Here is a 15,429-nt window from a genome sequence, read left to right on the forward strand (position 1 = left end):
GTATAGCCGTCATGATTTTAGATCTTCACCCAAAGTGTGGGGAACCTGTGGATTTGTCTCCCCCAAGAGGCTGTGGAAGCCAAGTCACAGAATGTAGTTCAGAAAGGAATAGATGGATCTGTCGAGGCTAAAAGTACTAAGGGGTTATGGTGAAAGAGCAGGCATTGAAAAAAGGAATAAGCCATGATCATATTGAATGTTGGAGTGGGCTTTTTGGGCTGAATGGCTATCTCAAAGAACAAAGAACAATACAGAAACTAAAAGAAAAGTTGCTGGAAACGTTCAGTGAGTCTGGCGGCATCTGTGGAGAGAAATCAGAGTTAACGTTTGGGATCGAGTGACCCTTCCTCACAACAGTCCAGCACAGGGTCAGGCCCTCTGGCCGATCAAGACTGCACTGACGCATAATGCCTTTTCAAACTAAAAATCTTTTGTCTGTATGCAGCCTGTATCCCTCTGTTTGATGCATATTCGTGTGTCTGACAAGATTCCTCTTAAATGTTTGCGTTCTGTCTGCCTGCACCATCTCCTCTGACAGTGCATTCCAGGCAGTTACCGCCCTCTGTACAAAAACACTTACCTCTCACATCTCCTTCACACTTTCTCCCCTTTACTTTAAATTTGTGTCCCCTGGTGATTGACACTTCTATCTTGGGAAATAGACTCTGATTATTTATTCCATCCCTGCCTCTGTTTTGCATGTATCACATTCAGAGCAAGGAGATCTCCACACTCACGGTTTGTACATTGCTACCTATTGGCAGGTCTTCTGACCAGGTCTCCAACACTGGCAGGAGAAAGTGAGGACTGCAGATGCTGGAGATCAGAGCTGAAAATGTGTTGCTGGAAAAACGCAGCAGGTCAGGCAGCATCCAAGGAGCAGCAGAATCGACGTTTTGGGCATGAAGAAGGGCTCATGCCCGAAACGTTGATTCTCCTGCTCCTTGGATGCTGCCTGACCTGCTGCGCTTTCCCAGCAACACATTTTCAGCTCCAACACTGGCAGAGCCAGGAACAAAGGCCCTTGACCACAGCAGTCTGAATATTTATAATAGGGCAAGAACAAATCTGCATTTACTTAGCATCTCATACATCCCAAGGTGTTTCAAACGGGTTTCAGCAAACAAACACTGACCTACACAAGGCAGGTGATCAAGAGCTTGCTTCAAGAACCAGGTTTTAAGGAATACCTTAAAGGAGGAGATAGAGGTGGAGGGAAGGATTTCCTGAAGTTCGGACCTTGGCAGCTGAAGATCTGGTTGCTCCGGGGATGTTGCAGGGGCCAGAGCTGGAGCAGCACAAAGAGCTCAGAAGGTAGTCAGGCTGCAGGAATGGGAGAGGTAGGGAAAAGAGATTACGTTGCTGGGGAGGGGGGAGGAGGAAATGGGGGCATTTAATGGACAATGAGAATGTGAGGAACTGCTGGACTGGGGCCCAAATGAGTCAGTGAACACACAGGAGGGAGGTGGACAAAACTCAGTGCAAGTTCAGACACAAGCCACAGAAGTTTGAATAAGCTCACATGAGTGCGAGTTGCAAGAACACAAGAAAGCAGAGCAGGATTGGATCATTTGGCTGATCGAGCCTGCTCTACTACTCAATGTGATCATGGCTGACACTGGGTTTCTACCTCACCTTCCTGCCTGCTCCTTTTCTTTCGGAGGGGATTTGAGAAGTTAAGCAGTGCCAGAGACCTGGAAAAGGGTTTCAGCAGCAGCTGAGCTGAAACCTGGACAGAGAGTGGGGAATTTACCGAGGAGCAAGTGGGCAGTGAGTGTTAGTGTGGGTTCTGAGCTGAGCACAGGGTTAAGTAGCACAGCAAGATCACAGATAGGCTTGCTCAGTCTCTGACAGAGACCGAGGAGGTGGATATGAAGAGAGTCTGGAGTGCGCGAGATTCACACTTCAATTGTCTGAAAATCTTTGGAGACATTTCTGCTCCTGTGATATTAGGCACGGAATAAGCTGCAGGAAGTTCCATGGGCAATGGAAGGGTTAGGGTGGGATCCAACTGCGGGCTCTCAGTGATTTGTGAAAGTCGGCAGTGCATTTACAGATTACGAGGTAATAGATGCATTTCTGCGAGGTTGCCTTCTCCCAGTCAAAAGTTGTCAGAACAAGATTCTTAAAGCTAAGCCATGAGGTTCACATAAGAGACTTCTGTTGCAATGGGAATGTTAGTCTGTCACTGCAGTGTGAGAGTATGGCACCAAGATATAAAGGCAAGCCCTATAAACCTGTGCAGCTGGGAGATTAGACAGACAGCGGGCAAGCACTCTCACACTGCAGCTGGTTCCAAAGTCAGTGAACATAAAATTCATTTACCTTGATGTTTGGGAGTAGGTTTGCAATACATGGCAGGATGCCCTCCAGACTGACGCCACCAAGGGACTAGGAGCAGGAAGCAAAGGTAGTGAATGCCCAGAGTGTGGCGATACTCACCTAGTGGAGATGTTGGAAAGAGCGTAATGGCGACACAGTGGCTCAGTGGCTCACAGTACCAGGGACCCGGGTTCGATTCCACCCTCAGGCGACTGACTGTGTGGGGTTTGCACATTCTCCCCGTGTCTGTGTGGGTTTCCTCCGGGTGCTCCGGTTTCCTCCCACAATCCAAAGACATGTGTTTAGGTGAATTGGCCATGGGAAATGCAGGGTTACAGGGAGGGGGAGGGGGTCTGGGTGGGCCCCTCTTCAGAGGGTCAGTGTGGACTCAATGGACTGAATAGCTTGCCCCCACACTACAGGGAATCTCTGACCTCAGAGTAGTCGAGGCAAGTGAATGCACCAACGCACTACCCCATCCCAAGGCCGGGCTCCTGACGCTGAATATTCTACGCCAAAGCAGGTCAATGACATGTACTCACCTCAAAACGTTGCCAACTGTGGCGCCTGCCTGGTTAAATCTGAGCTGGAAGACCACGACCATATTTTAACCAAGATGTTAAGACAATATTGAGGGGCCTGACTCCTCTGGAAAAGCAACTCATTTAGTTCCATTTTCCCGTCTTGACCCTGAAATACCTTTCTCTTCAGGTAAACATAGAAACATAGAACAATACAGCGCAGGACAGGCCCTTCGGCCCGCGATGTTGTGCAACCTGTGAACTAATCTAAGTTCATCTCCCTACACTATCCCATCATCATCCATGTGCTTATCCAAGGATTGTTTCAATCTCCCTAATGTGGCTGAGTTAACTACATTAGCAGGTAGGACATTCCACACCCTTACCACTCTGTGAGTAAAGAACTTTCCTCTGGCATCTGTCATAAATCTATCACCCCTCAATTTGTAGTTCTGCCCCCTCGTATAAGCTGACGTCATCCTCCTAGGAACAAGACTTTCACTGTCTACCCTGTCTAATCCTCTGATCATCTTGTATGTCACTATCAAATCCCCTCTTAGCCTTCTTCTTTCCAATGAGAATAGATCCAAGTCTCTCATCCTTTCCTCATAAGACCTTCGCATCTTTTCCAATGCTTCCACATCTTTCCCATAATGGGGCGACCAGAACTGTACACAATATTCCAAGTGTGGCCGCACTAGCATTTTGTATAGCTGCAGCATGATATCATGGCTCCAGAACTCAATCCCTCTACCAATGAAACCTAACACACTGTATGCCTTCTTCACAGCACTATCCACCTGGGTGGCAACTTTCAGGGATCTATGTACATGGACTCCAAGATCCCTCTGCACATCTACACTACCAAGAATCTTTTCATTGACCCAGTACTCTGCCTTCCTGTTATTCTTCCCAAAGTGCATCACCTCACATTTAGCAGCGTTGAACTCCATTTGCCACCTCTCAGCCCAATTCTGCAGTTTATCAAGTCCCCCGCAACCTGCAACATTCTTCCACACTGTCCACAACTCCACCGACTTCAGTGTCATCTGCAAACTTACTAACTCATCCACCTATGTGGTCCCAAAACAGATCCTTGTGGCATACCACTAGTAACTGGACTCCAGGCTGAATATTTTCCATCAACTGCCACTCGCTGCCTCCTTACAGAAAGCCAGTTTCTAATCCAAACTGCTAAGTCACCCTCAATTCTATGCCTCTGCACTTTCTCCATCAGGGTGGTAAAAACAATGACTGCAGATGCTGGAAACCAGATTCTGGATTAGTGGTGTTGGAAGAGCACAGCAGTTCAGGCAGCATCCGAGGAGCAGCGAAATCGACGTTTCGGGCAAAAGCCCTTCATCAGGAATAAAGGCAGAGAGCCTGAAGCATGGAGAGATAAGCTAGAGGAGGGTGGGAGTGGGGAGAAAGTAGCATAGAGTACAATAGGTGAGTGGGGGAGGGAATGAAGATGATAGGTCAGGGAGGAGAGGGTGGAGTGGATCCACCTCACCCTAGTTCCAAACTTCCAGCTCAGCACTGTCCCCATGACTTGTCCGAACTTATCCTACCTGCCTATCTCCTTTTCCACCTATCCACTCCACCCTCTCCTCCCTGACCTATCACCTTCATCACCTCCCCCACTCACCTATTTTACTCTATGTCACTTTCTCCATCAGCCTACCGTGTGGAACCTTATCAAAGGCTTTACTGAAGTCCATGTATACCACATCAACTGTCCTACCCTCATCCACATGCTCGGTCACTTTCTCAAAAACCTCAATGAGGCTTGTGAGACATGACCCGCCCTTGATGAATTCATGTTGACTATCTGAAATCAAATTGTTGCTTGCTGGATGATTATAAAGCCTATCTCTTACAATATTTTTCAAAACCTTTCCTACAACAGACGTAAGGCTTACTGGTCTATAATTACCTGGGTCATCCCTACTGGCCTTCTTGAACAAGGGGAAAGTGAGGACTGCAGATGCTGGAGAGCAGAGCTGAAAATGTGTTGCTGGAAAAGCGCAGCAGGTCAGGCAGCATCCAAGGAGCAGGAGAATCGACGTTTCGGGCATGAGCCCTTCTTCAGGAATGAAGGGCTCATGCCCAAAACGTCGATTCTCCTGCTCCTTGGATGCTGCCTGACCTGCTGCGCTTTTCCAGCATCACATTTTCAGTTCTTGAACAAGGGCACAACATTTGCAATCCTCCAGTCCTCCAATACTAAACCTATAGACAATGACCAACTCAAAGATCAAAACCAAAGGCTCTGCTATCTTCTCCCTAGCTTCCCAGAGAATTCTCGGAAAAATCCCATCTGGCCCAGGGGTCTTGTCTACTTTCACTCCTTCTAGAATTGATAACACCTCTTCCTTACTAATCTTGATCCTTTCTAGTCGAATATCTCATATCTCATTCTTCTCCTCTACAATATTCTCCTTTCCCTGAGTGAAAACCGATAAGAAATATTCGTTTAGCCCCTCTCCGATCTCCTCAGGGTCCACACACAACTTCCCACTTCTGTCTTTGATTGGCCCTATTCCTACTCTAGTCATCCTTTTATTCCTCACATACCCTATAGAAAGCTTTAGGGTTCTCCTTTATTCTACCTGCTAAAGACTGCTCATGTCCTCTCCTTGCTCTTCTTAATTCTCTCTTTAAATCCTTCCTAGCTAATTTGTAACTCTCTATCACCTCATCTGAACCATCTCGTCTCAACATCACATAAGACTCCGTATCCAATTTCCATCCGAAAACTGACCCTGCCTCCACTGTATCCTTGAACATCCATTCCAAATTCTGACACCTTGCTGCACAAACTAGAATTTCCTCAAGATGTCTCTGCAACTTTTACCAATCACCTTAAGCGTGTGTCCTTTGGTTCTCAACTCTTCCACCAATGCTTTCCCCTCTAATTATTCCACCCAGACCCATCCTGATTTCGAAGGCCTCAGTCAAATCCATCTCTAAAACTTCAGTAATGGAGGAATTCTAGCTTTCTCAGTCTATCCATGTAATTGAAGTTGAGGAACCATTCTCATGAACCCTTTATGAACCATTTCCATTTCCTTCCTGAAGTGTAATGCTTAGAACTGGACATAAAACCCAAGTTCAATCTGTAGCTTTGTGAAGGTTCACCACAATATCTTTTATTGTGGTGAATATATAGCCCCTATCATAAAGATCAAGAGAAGCCTAACTCTGGCCCCTTTGGCACTGCTGCCATAAATCTCATCCAGTCTGAAAAATTAACCATTCACTACTGCTCTGTGAAGCAAAATCAGAAACTGCCGGAAAAGGTCTGGCAGCAACTGTGGACAGAAATCAGCAACTGTGGTTTCAGGTCCAGTGATCCTCCCTCAGAACTGTTAGTAGCTGGGAAAAAGTTGTTTTTTATGCAGACGATGGGTTAAGGGTATGGAATAAATGACAGATGGGGATAGGGCCCAACATGAGAGAAGAACATTTGGATGGATAAAGGAGTGGATAACTATCAGCTTGTCAGCTAATGGGGACTATTACTGGCTAACAATGCGTTGTGTGTAATAGTGACCATGTGACAACAAGGCCTGGTGTGGATGGGTTGGGTTAAGGACATGGTACCTCAAGCCTTAAAATTGTTGAACTCGATATCAAATCTAGAAGGCTATAGGGTTCCCAAGCAGAAGATGAGGTGCTGTTCTTCCAGCTTGTGCTGAGCTTCACTGGAGCAGTGCAGCAAGCCTGAGACAGAGGTTGGCCAGGGAACAGGATGGTGTGTTAAAGTGACAGGCACAGCTTTAAGAACAGCTTCTTCCCTGCTGTTATTAGACTCTAACTTCAAAAAAATGATCTTGTTAATATTGATCTTGCTTTGTGCAGTGCAATCCATATGCCTCACTCTGTCCAAGGACCCTATGATCTGTATGTCCTTGTTTACTATGATCTACCTGTACTGCTCACAAACAAAGCTTTTCACTGTACTTAGGTACATACGGCAATAAATTAAATCAATCAATGAAATCAAATCAACTGAAGCTCAGTGTGTTGTTTGCAGACAGAACGTAGATGTTCTGCAAAGTGACACCCAGTCTGTCCCTACGCTAATTTAACTGTATTGCTCCTAGTACACCATTTTCTATTTATATCATATATAGAAGAACTGTAAATGCAAGTCTCAACTCACGTTCTCTTCTCTATACGTCTTTTTTCACTTCATCTCTGAACTTTTCATATTTAACTTCGTCACACACCTTTCTGGAGATCTAAATATAACTACTGGCTCCTCTTTATCTAATCTGCTTGTTATATCCTCAAAGGAATCCAATCATTTTGCCAAAAAACAATTTCCCTTTCACAAATCCATGTTGATTCTGCCTGACTGTATCATGATTTTGTTTTTAAAAAAAGGTCCTGCTCCTACTTCCTCAATTACGAATTCCAGCATTTTCCCAATCAGGGATGTTAGACTGACTCCTGCTTTCTGTGCCTCTCTTTTTTCGAACAACAGTGTTCCATTTTCCATTCCATTGAAACTTTTCCAGGGTGTAGGGAATTTGGAAGATCAAAACTAATGCATCACCATCGCTCCAGCCACTTCTATTAAGATTTGATGATTAAGATCATAAGGTCCGGGGATGTAGAACATAAGATAACACGAAATAGGGAAAGGAGCAGGTCATTCAGCCCATCTAGCCTGCAGTGCCATTCAAAAGGATGCTTGTCAGACATCAGTCACCTGAATAGTATTTCCTGTAGTCTATCTCGTGTGATTATATTGCTCCTCCCTCTCTTTTGCCCTTGATTTCCTCATTTTTCTGGCATTCTTTTATGTTTTCTGCTGTGAAGGCAGGCACACAATACTTGTTCAGGTCTCTGCCTTGTTTCCCATCATTAGTTCCCCAGTCTCGACCTTGAAGGGATCAAGTCTTACTTTAGTCACTCTCTCCCTTTCCATTTAATGTCAGAGTCTTTGTTTAATTGCTGTCTTACTGTACGAATAAAGTGAGCATCTTAGAAAAAGTCTTAGAACAAGATCTGTCCTTGATACTGCAGATCATAGAGTCATACAGCACAGAAACAGACTCTTTGGTCCAACTATTCCATGCCAAACATGTTCCCAAACTAAATTAGTCCCACCTGCCTGTTCCTGGCCCATATCCCTCCAAACCTTTCCTATTCGTGTACTTATCCAAATGTGCAAACTGTCCCTGCATCCATCACTTCCTCTGGAAGTTCATTCAACATACGAAACACTCTCTGTACAAAAGAAATTCCTCTCATGTCTTTTTATAAATCTTTCTCCACTTACCTTAAAAATACACCTCCTCTTGAAATCCCTCACACCCTAGGGAAAAGACACCTGCCATTCAACTTATCTGTACCCCTAATGATTTTATCAACCTCTATAAGGTCACCCCCTCAACCTCCTACGCTCCAGTGAAATAAATCCCAGCCTCTCCTTATAACTCAAACCCTCCTGGCAATATCCTGGTGAATTTCTTCCGCTCCTTCTCCAGTTTAATAATATCCTTCCAATAACAGGGCCACCAGAGCTAGACACAATATTCCAGAAAAGGCCTCACTGATGCCCCATGCAAACTCACACAGGTCCATAACAAATCGAACAATCAACAAACATCAGCTGAGCTTCTTCTGCTGTCTTTGTAAAAATGTGCTCCAGGAATATTGGCATTTATGGGAATGGAGAAGTTTAGATTAAATCCCCTACAGTATGGAAACAGGCCCTTTGGCCCAACAAGTCCATACCAACCCTCCGAAGAGTAACCCACCCAGACCTAGTCCCCCACCCTATATTTACCCCTGACTAATGCACCTAACATTGTGGACAATTTAGCATGGCCAATTCATCTGACCTGCACATCTTTGGATTGTGGGAGGAAACCCACGCAGATATGGGAAGAACGTGCAAACCCCACATCGACAGTAGCCCAAGGTGGGAATCGAACCCGGGTCCCTGGCCCTGTGAGGCAACAGTGCTAACCACTGAGCCACCGTGCCACCCCCTTCTTTAATCTCTGGGAGCAGTTTGATACAAAGACTGGGTTGCCCAGTGACCTCAAAACAATACTAAGAGTCGACCACATTGATGTGTGACTGAGCCTAGAGTCTGGCAGAGAGACTTCACTTCACCTTGGTTTGACCGACAGTCGTAAAGCTCTGTTACTGATACCAGCCTTTCATTCCGGATCCTGTGAAACTCTCCTGCTGGGAGTTGACTGGTGGTTCTTTGTGTGACAGCCAGAACCTTTTTTCCCCCAAGAGTTGAAATGTCTAATATTAGGGGGCATGCATTTAAGGTGAGAGGGGGCAATGTTCAAAGGGGATGCGAGGGGCAAGTCTTTTTGCACAGGGAGTGGTAGGAGTCTGGAACGTACTGCCAGGGGTAATGGTACAAGCAGATATGACAGGGGTGTTTAAGGGACTTTAGATAAGTACATGAATTCGCAAGGTTTATGGGGGATAGGGACCAAAGGCAGGCAGAAGGGATGAGTTTAATTTGGCGTCATGTTCAGCACAACGTTGTGGGCCTAAGGGCCTGTTTCTGAGCTGTACAGTTCTACGTTCTATGGCCTGTCCAGTGCCTGGTTTACCAACCCAGTAACAGACCCACCTAGGGGGAAAGCTTTAGGAAAGACAGAGAAATTGGGAAGTGAAGATGAGGCATTCCTTCGCTGAGTGATCATGTTCTGTCTTCTTTTTTTTAATGAGGCAGTCCGGAGATTGAGGATGTCTGAGGACAAGTCCTGCGACTTGGAGTGCGCCATCTGCTTCAGCAACTACAACAATGTCTTCAGAGCTCCCAAGGTGTTGGACTGCGGCCACACCTTCTGCTTGGAGTGCCTGGCCCGGATGAACATGAAGTCCCACGTGGCTGAGGCCATTCAGTGCCCCATGTGCCGTGACCTGACGATGGTCCCCAAGGACGGACTGCCCAGGCTGGGAAACGATCCGAACATCGTGTCCTGCCTCCCGGAGGCGATGCAACGAATACACAGCATCCGCTTCAGCCGGAACAAAGGCAAGCTCTTCGTGAAGAAGGGACAGAGCTCCCAGAAGAAGGTGGAGAAGAAGAACGTCAAGGCGTTCTTTGTGAGGACGGTAAGCCAGAGCCTGGACGTGGGCCACCCAGCCGAAGCAGGCGGGCAGAGGCAGCACGGCCACAGCTGCTGGTACTGGTCTCACAACAAGTGGTTCTGCATCATCACCATCATCGTCATTCTAGTCTCTGTGGGGCTCCTCATCAGTTCCGTCTGGTTATTCAGGGACCATTAGCCATTGAACGGATGGGCGGGGGAGGTGGGGGGGGGCTGCGATTTCAACAGCGCTAGAAAGACACAAACACTCCTGCAGAAATTCATCAAGCACTTGAAACTGGGGTGGCTTAGTGGTTAGCACTGCTGCCTAACAGCGCCAGGGACCCAGGTTCAATTCCTGCCTTGGGCGACTGTCGGTGTGGAGTTTGCGCATTCTGACGGTGTCTGTGTAGGTTTCCTCCAGTTACCTCCCACAATCCAAAGATGTACAGGTTAGGGTGAATTTGCCATGTTAAATTATCCATAGTGTTCAGAGACGTGTAGGTTAGGTGCATTAGTCACGGATAAATGTAGAATAATAGGGCAGGGGGAGCAGGTCTGGGTGGGTTACTCTTTGTAGGGTCGGTGTGGACTTTTTGGACCGAATGATGTGTTTCCACACTGTAGGAATTCTATAATTTCTATGAAACCCAAAGAAATTAGTCAAGAATGACAAATCAGGGTATGCAGGATGAAGGAATTTCAGACGAAAAAAAAGACACAGAACATTTTAAGTTGGTTGCATGTTAATTTGATTCTGTATATCTGTTAGATTCAAGCCATGGGTTAAACACTAATCGTGATGCCTACTCAACATTTGGTATTCTTGATTTTAACTTTGTTAGATTTTTAGTCTCAGTGCTCTGAGATGTCTTTAAGTGAGACCTGTGTGGTGCCAGGTTTTCTCTGTCCTATTCTCTGACAGCTCACTGCCTGTAATGTTCACCGCCTGTCTGCAAACAGTGTCTCAGTGTCAGGATGTGAATACAAACAATGTCCAACATGGAATGGGATGAAGCACATAGCAATGGCCAACACACAAGACTCACTTGCCAGACCCTGATGTGGAGGAGAAAGCGAGGACTGCAGATGCTGGAGATCAGAGTCAAAAAGCGACCTGACCAGCTGTGCTTTTCTAGTGCCACACTTTTTGATGTGGAGGCGCTGGTTTTGGGGACAAAGTCAGAAGTCACATGACATCAGGTTATAGTCCAACAGGTTTATTTGAAATCACAAGTGCGTTTCACCTGACGAAGGGGGCAGGTGACTTCTGACGTTGCTAGCCTATCCCTGGAACAGATGTTCTATAACCAGTGTAACTGACCAGAATACCCTGCCTCTCTTTTGGACAGCCATGGGGGCGCTGGAAAGATTTTTGCAGGTTGATAACCAATATTACAAATAACATTCCTTGGCCAACATGTCCTTGACTGAGGTTCAAAGCTAAAGCTTCTTCTTCAGAGGCAGGGACACTACTCTCTGTGCCACAAGACCTCAAACTCTGAATACTGTCCAACATTCAGCAATGGCAACCCAACATGAACAAACCTCAAACACAAATTACTGCCCAGCACAAAGCAGTGACCAAAACAAATGTGGTACCATCCAGGGCAAACTCTTCCTCAAGGCAGGGTCATATCTGAGATAAACCAATGTTCAACATCCAGCAGATTTGACTGGAACTAATTATTCAAATTGTTGTGTCAAACATAAAGGGGCATGTAATGTCCAAAATCCAATAATGAATCCAGCAGCAGTGTGACAGTGGTGTCCGACATGAGGCAGGGATCAATACAAAGTAAAAACAAAATACAGTGGGAACTGGAGATCTGAATAAAAACAGAAAACTCGAGAAGCTCAGCAAGTCCGGCAACATCTGTGCATAGAGGAACAGAGTTAATGATTCAAGTCAAAATGACAGTTCTTTCAACACAGTCACACACACTGTACATTGAGACGCACACACTGCACACTGAGACACAGACACATTGTACATTGACACACGCACATACACATTGTACACTGAGACTCGCACACACTGTACACTGAGACACGGAAACTATAAAATGAGATAAACACATTTTACAGTGAGAGACACGCACATACATACTGTACACTGAGACACACACACTTGTACACTGAGGCATGCACATAGAGTAAAAAGGGACACACACTACACTGAGACACACAAACACTGCACACTGACTGACACTGAACATCGAGACATACACACTGTACACTGAGGCGCACACACACTACACTGAGACATACACAGAGTACACTGTAACACACACAGAGCACATTGAGACACGCATACTGTACCCTGAGTAAAAAGACACACATGCTGTACACTGAGACACACACACTGTACATTGAATCACACTGCATTGAGTAACACACTGTACACTGACATGCACACTGTACACACATACACACTATACACTGTGACACATACACTGTAAACAGGACACACACTCATTGTACACTCTGACACACACACACACACACATAGGGCACTCAAACACACACGCAGTAGACTGTGACACACATACTGTACACTAAGAAACACACATTATACACTGACAGAAACAGTGTAAACTGACACACATACTTTGCACTAAACCATGCACACACACACTATACACAGAGAGGCACAAACACTATATACTAACACACAGTACACTGAGCTGCACATACATTGTATACAGAGATACACAGTGTACACTGAGACAGACACACAGACTGTACATTGACACACACTGTACACTGTGACACACACACTTGTACACTGTGACACACACTGAGGCACACACACATACTGTCCAGTGAGACATACACGCTGTACACTATGACACACACTGTACGCTGAGGAACACAATGTACACTGAAACACACACATTGTACAGAGATACGTACAGTGCACAATGAGACACCGTACACACCAGCACACCCACACAATCCATTTTTTAGATTAGAATCAGTCTGACCATTGTGGCACAGACAGCCTCACAGAGGAAGCTCACACCTTCAATACATTATCTGGGCCAACGTGACACCAATTGTTAAAGTTCACTTGAGAATGTAACTTTTAAAAGCATTTTGTAATTTACATATGAAAGTACTGTAAACAACATGGTCATTCTAAAAGATGGGAGAATTAACAAACAATCCTGGTCTTTTTTCAATATATAATTTCAATTACATAACACTGTAAACATTTGCTATAAATTCTGTGTCTTACAATCTTATTCTCCACTACCACCTGATGAAGGAGCGGCGCTTCAAAAGCTAGTGCTTCCAATTAAACCTGTTGGACTATTATCTGGTGTTATGTGATTTTTAACTTTATTACCTCAGTCCAACACTGGCACCTCCAAATCATGACACAAACACTGTACACTGAGAGCCACTAACTGTACACTGAGACACATACACTGTACACTGAGACACAGACACTTCACACTGAACCACACACACACAGTACATTGAGACACATACATACTGTATACTGACACACACACACTGGCTGTACACTGAGGCAGACACACACGCTGTAGACTAACACACACTGACACTGAGAAATAAACAGACTCTACACTGACACAGACACACTTAACACTTACACACACACAAATGATGTACACTGACACACACGCACGCTGTAAACTGACAGACACACATACCGCACACTGTGGCACACACACATTGTAAACTGAGAGACACACACTGTATACTGAGAGACACACATTGTACACTGACAGATACACATTGTACACTGAGACATACACACAATGCATCCTGAGACCAACCTACAATGAGGCATACACACACTGTACATTGATACACAACAGTACGCTGACACACATACATTGTACACTGACAGATACACCTGTACAGTACACTGAGACACACACTGTACACTGAGATATACACAGTATACTCTGAAACACAAATGATGAACACTGAAACACACACACGCTGTACACTGTGGCACACAGACAGTACACTGAGTCACACACTGTACAGAGTCACACACAGTACACTGAGACACACACACTGTACACTGAGATACATACAGTGTACACTGAGGCACAAATTATGAACACTGAAACACACACGCTGTACACTGTGGCAGACACATAGTACACTGTGACACAAACACTGTACAGAGTCACAAACACAGTACACTGAAATCCACACAAAGTACACTGACACCTATACACTGTACATTGACAGATATACACTATACACTGAGACACACATGCAATGCATCCTGAGATGAACCTACAGTGAGACATTGGTAGACTGTACACTGACACACACATGCTACACTGAGACACACACACAGTGTATGCAAAGACAAACACACTTTACACTGAGCCACACACACTGTACATTGAGACACATACACACTGTACACTGAGAAACACATGCAGGCTCTATACTGAGGCAGACACACATGCTGTACATTAACATAAACACTGTACACTCAGACACACACTGCACACTGGTATGCGCAAGCGCACTCACACACACACACAGTGCACTGAGACACAAATGCTGTACACTGAAACACACATGCTGTACACTAACAGACACAGGCAAATTTTAGACAGACACATACTGTACACTGACACACACACATTGTACACTGAGTCACATGTAATGTACACTGAGACACAGACACTTGAAACTGAGCCCCACACACACTGTACATTGAGACACATATATGCTGTATATTGAGATACACACACAGACTGTACACTGAGGGAGCACACACACTGTAAACTGAGAAACAAACAGACTCTACACTGACACATTCACACCTTACACTTACACACACAAATAATGTACACTGAAACACACACACTGCACACTGTGGCACACACACACTATACACTGAGAGACACACAATGTACAGAGTACTGTACACTGAGACCCACACACTGTAAGCTGAGGCACACACACACACAATACACTGAGACACACACTGTAAACTGAGTCACACATACTGTGACCCACACACTTTACACTGACAGATACACATTGTACACTGAGACACACACACACAATGCATCCTGAGACCAACCTACAATGAGACATAAGCATGCTGTATACTGACACATACACAGGCACACACACATATGCTACACTGACACACACACATGCACACACACAGACGTTACACTGAGACATACATACACTGCACACTGAGGCATGAGGCACACTCATTGTACACTAACAGGCACACCTGTATAGTACACTGGCACGCACACTGTACACTGAGATACACACAGTGTGCACTGAGATACAAATGATGTACACTGAAACACGCACAAACTGTACGCTGAGTCACACACACAGTACACTAACACATGCAGTGTACACTGAGACCCACTAACTGTACACTGAAATACATATACTGTATACAGGGACACAGACACTTTACACTGAGACATATACACTGTATACTGAGTCACATAAACTGTACACTGTGAACCACACAC

At 45.3% G+C, this 15,429-nt stretch overlaps 1 protein-coding gene across 1 annotated transcript in view; it reads left to right on the forward strand.

Annotated features, from left to right (window-relative positions):
- Positions 1 to 10,237, forward strand: part of LOC122564730 (RING finger protein 225) — a 32,883-nt gene extending 22,646 nt beyond the window's left edge. The window contains exon 2 of the mRNA XM_043719866.1: positions 9,562 to 10,237. Within this exon, the coding sequence (XP_043575801.1) occupies positions 9,576 to 10,121 (546 nt within the window). The 5' untranslated portion in view covers positions 9,562 to 9,575 and the 3' untranslated portion in view covers positions 10,122 to 10,237. The remainder of the gene's footprint in view (positions 1 to 9,561) is intronic.
- Positions 10,238 to 15,429: the final 5,192 nt, after the last annotated feature.

The sequence above is a fragment of the Chiloscyllium plagiosum genome, chromosome 30, assembly GCF_004010195.1.
Source record: "Chiloscyllium plagiosum isolate BGI_BamShark_2017 chromosome 30, ASM401019v2, whole genome shotgun sequence".
NCBI lineage: Eukaryota > Metazoa > Chordata > Chondrichthyes > Orectolobiformes > Hemiscylliidae > Chiloscyllium > Chiloscyllium plagiosum.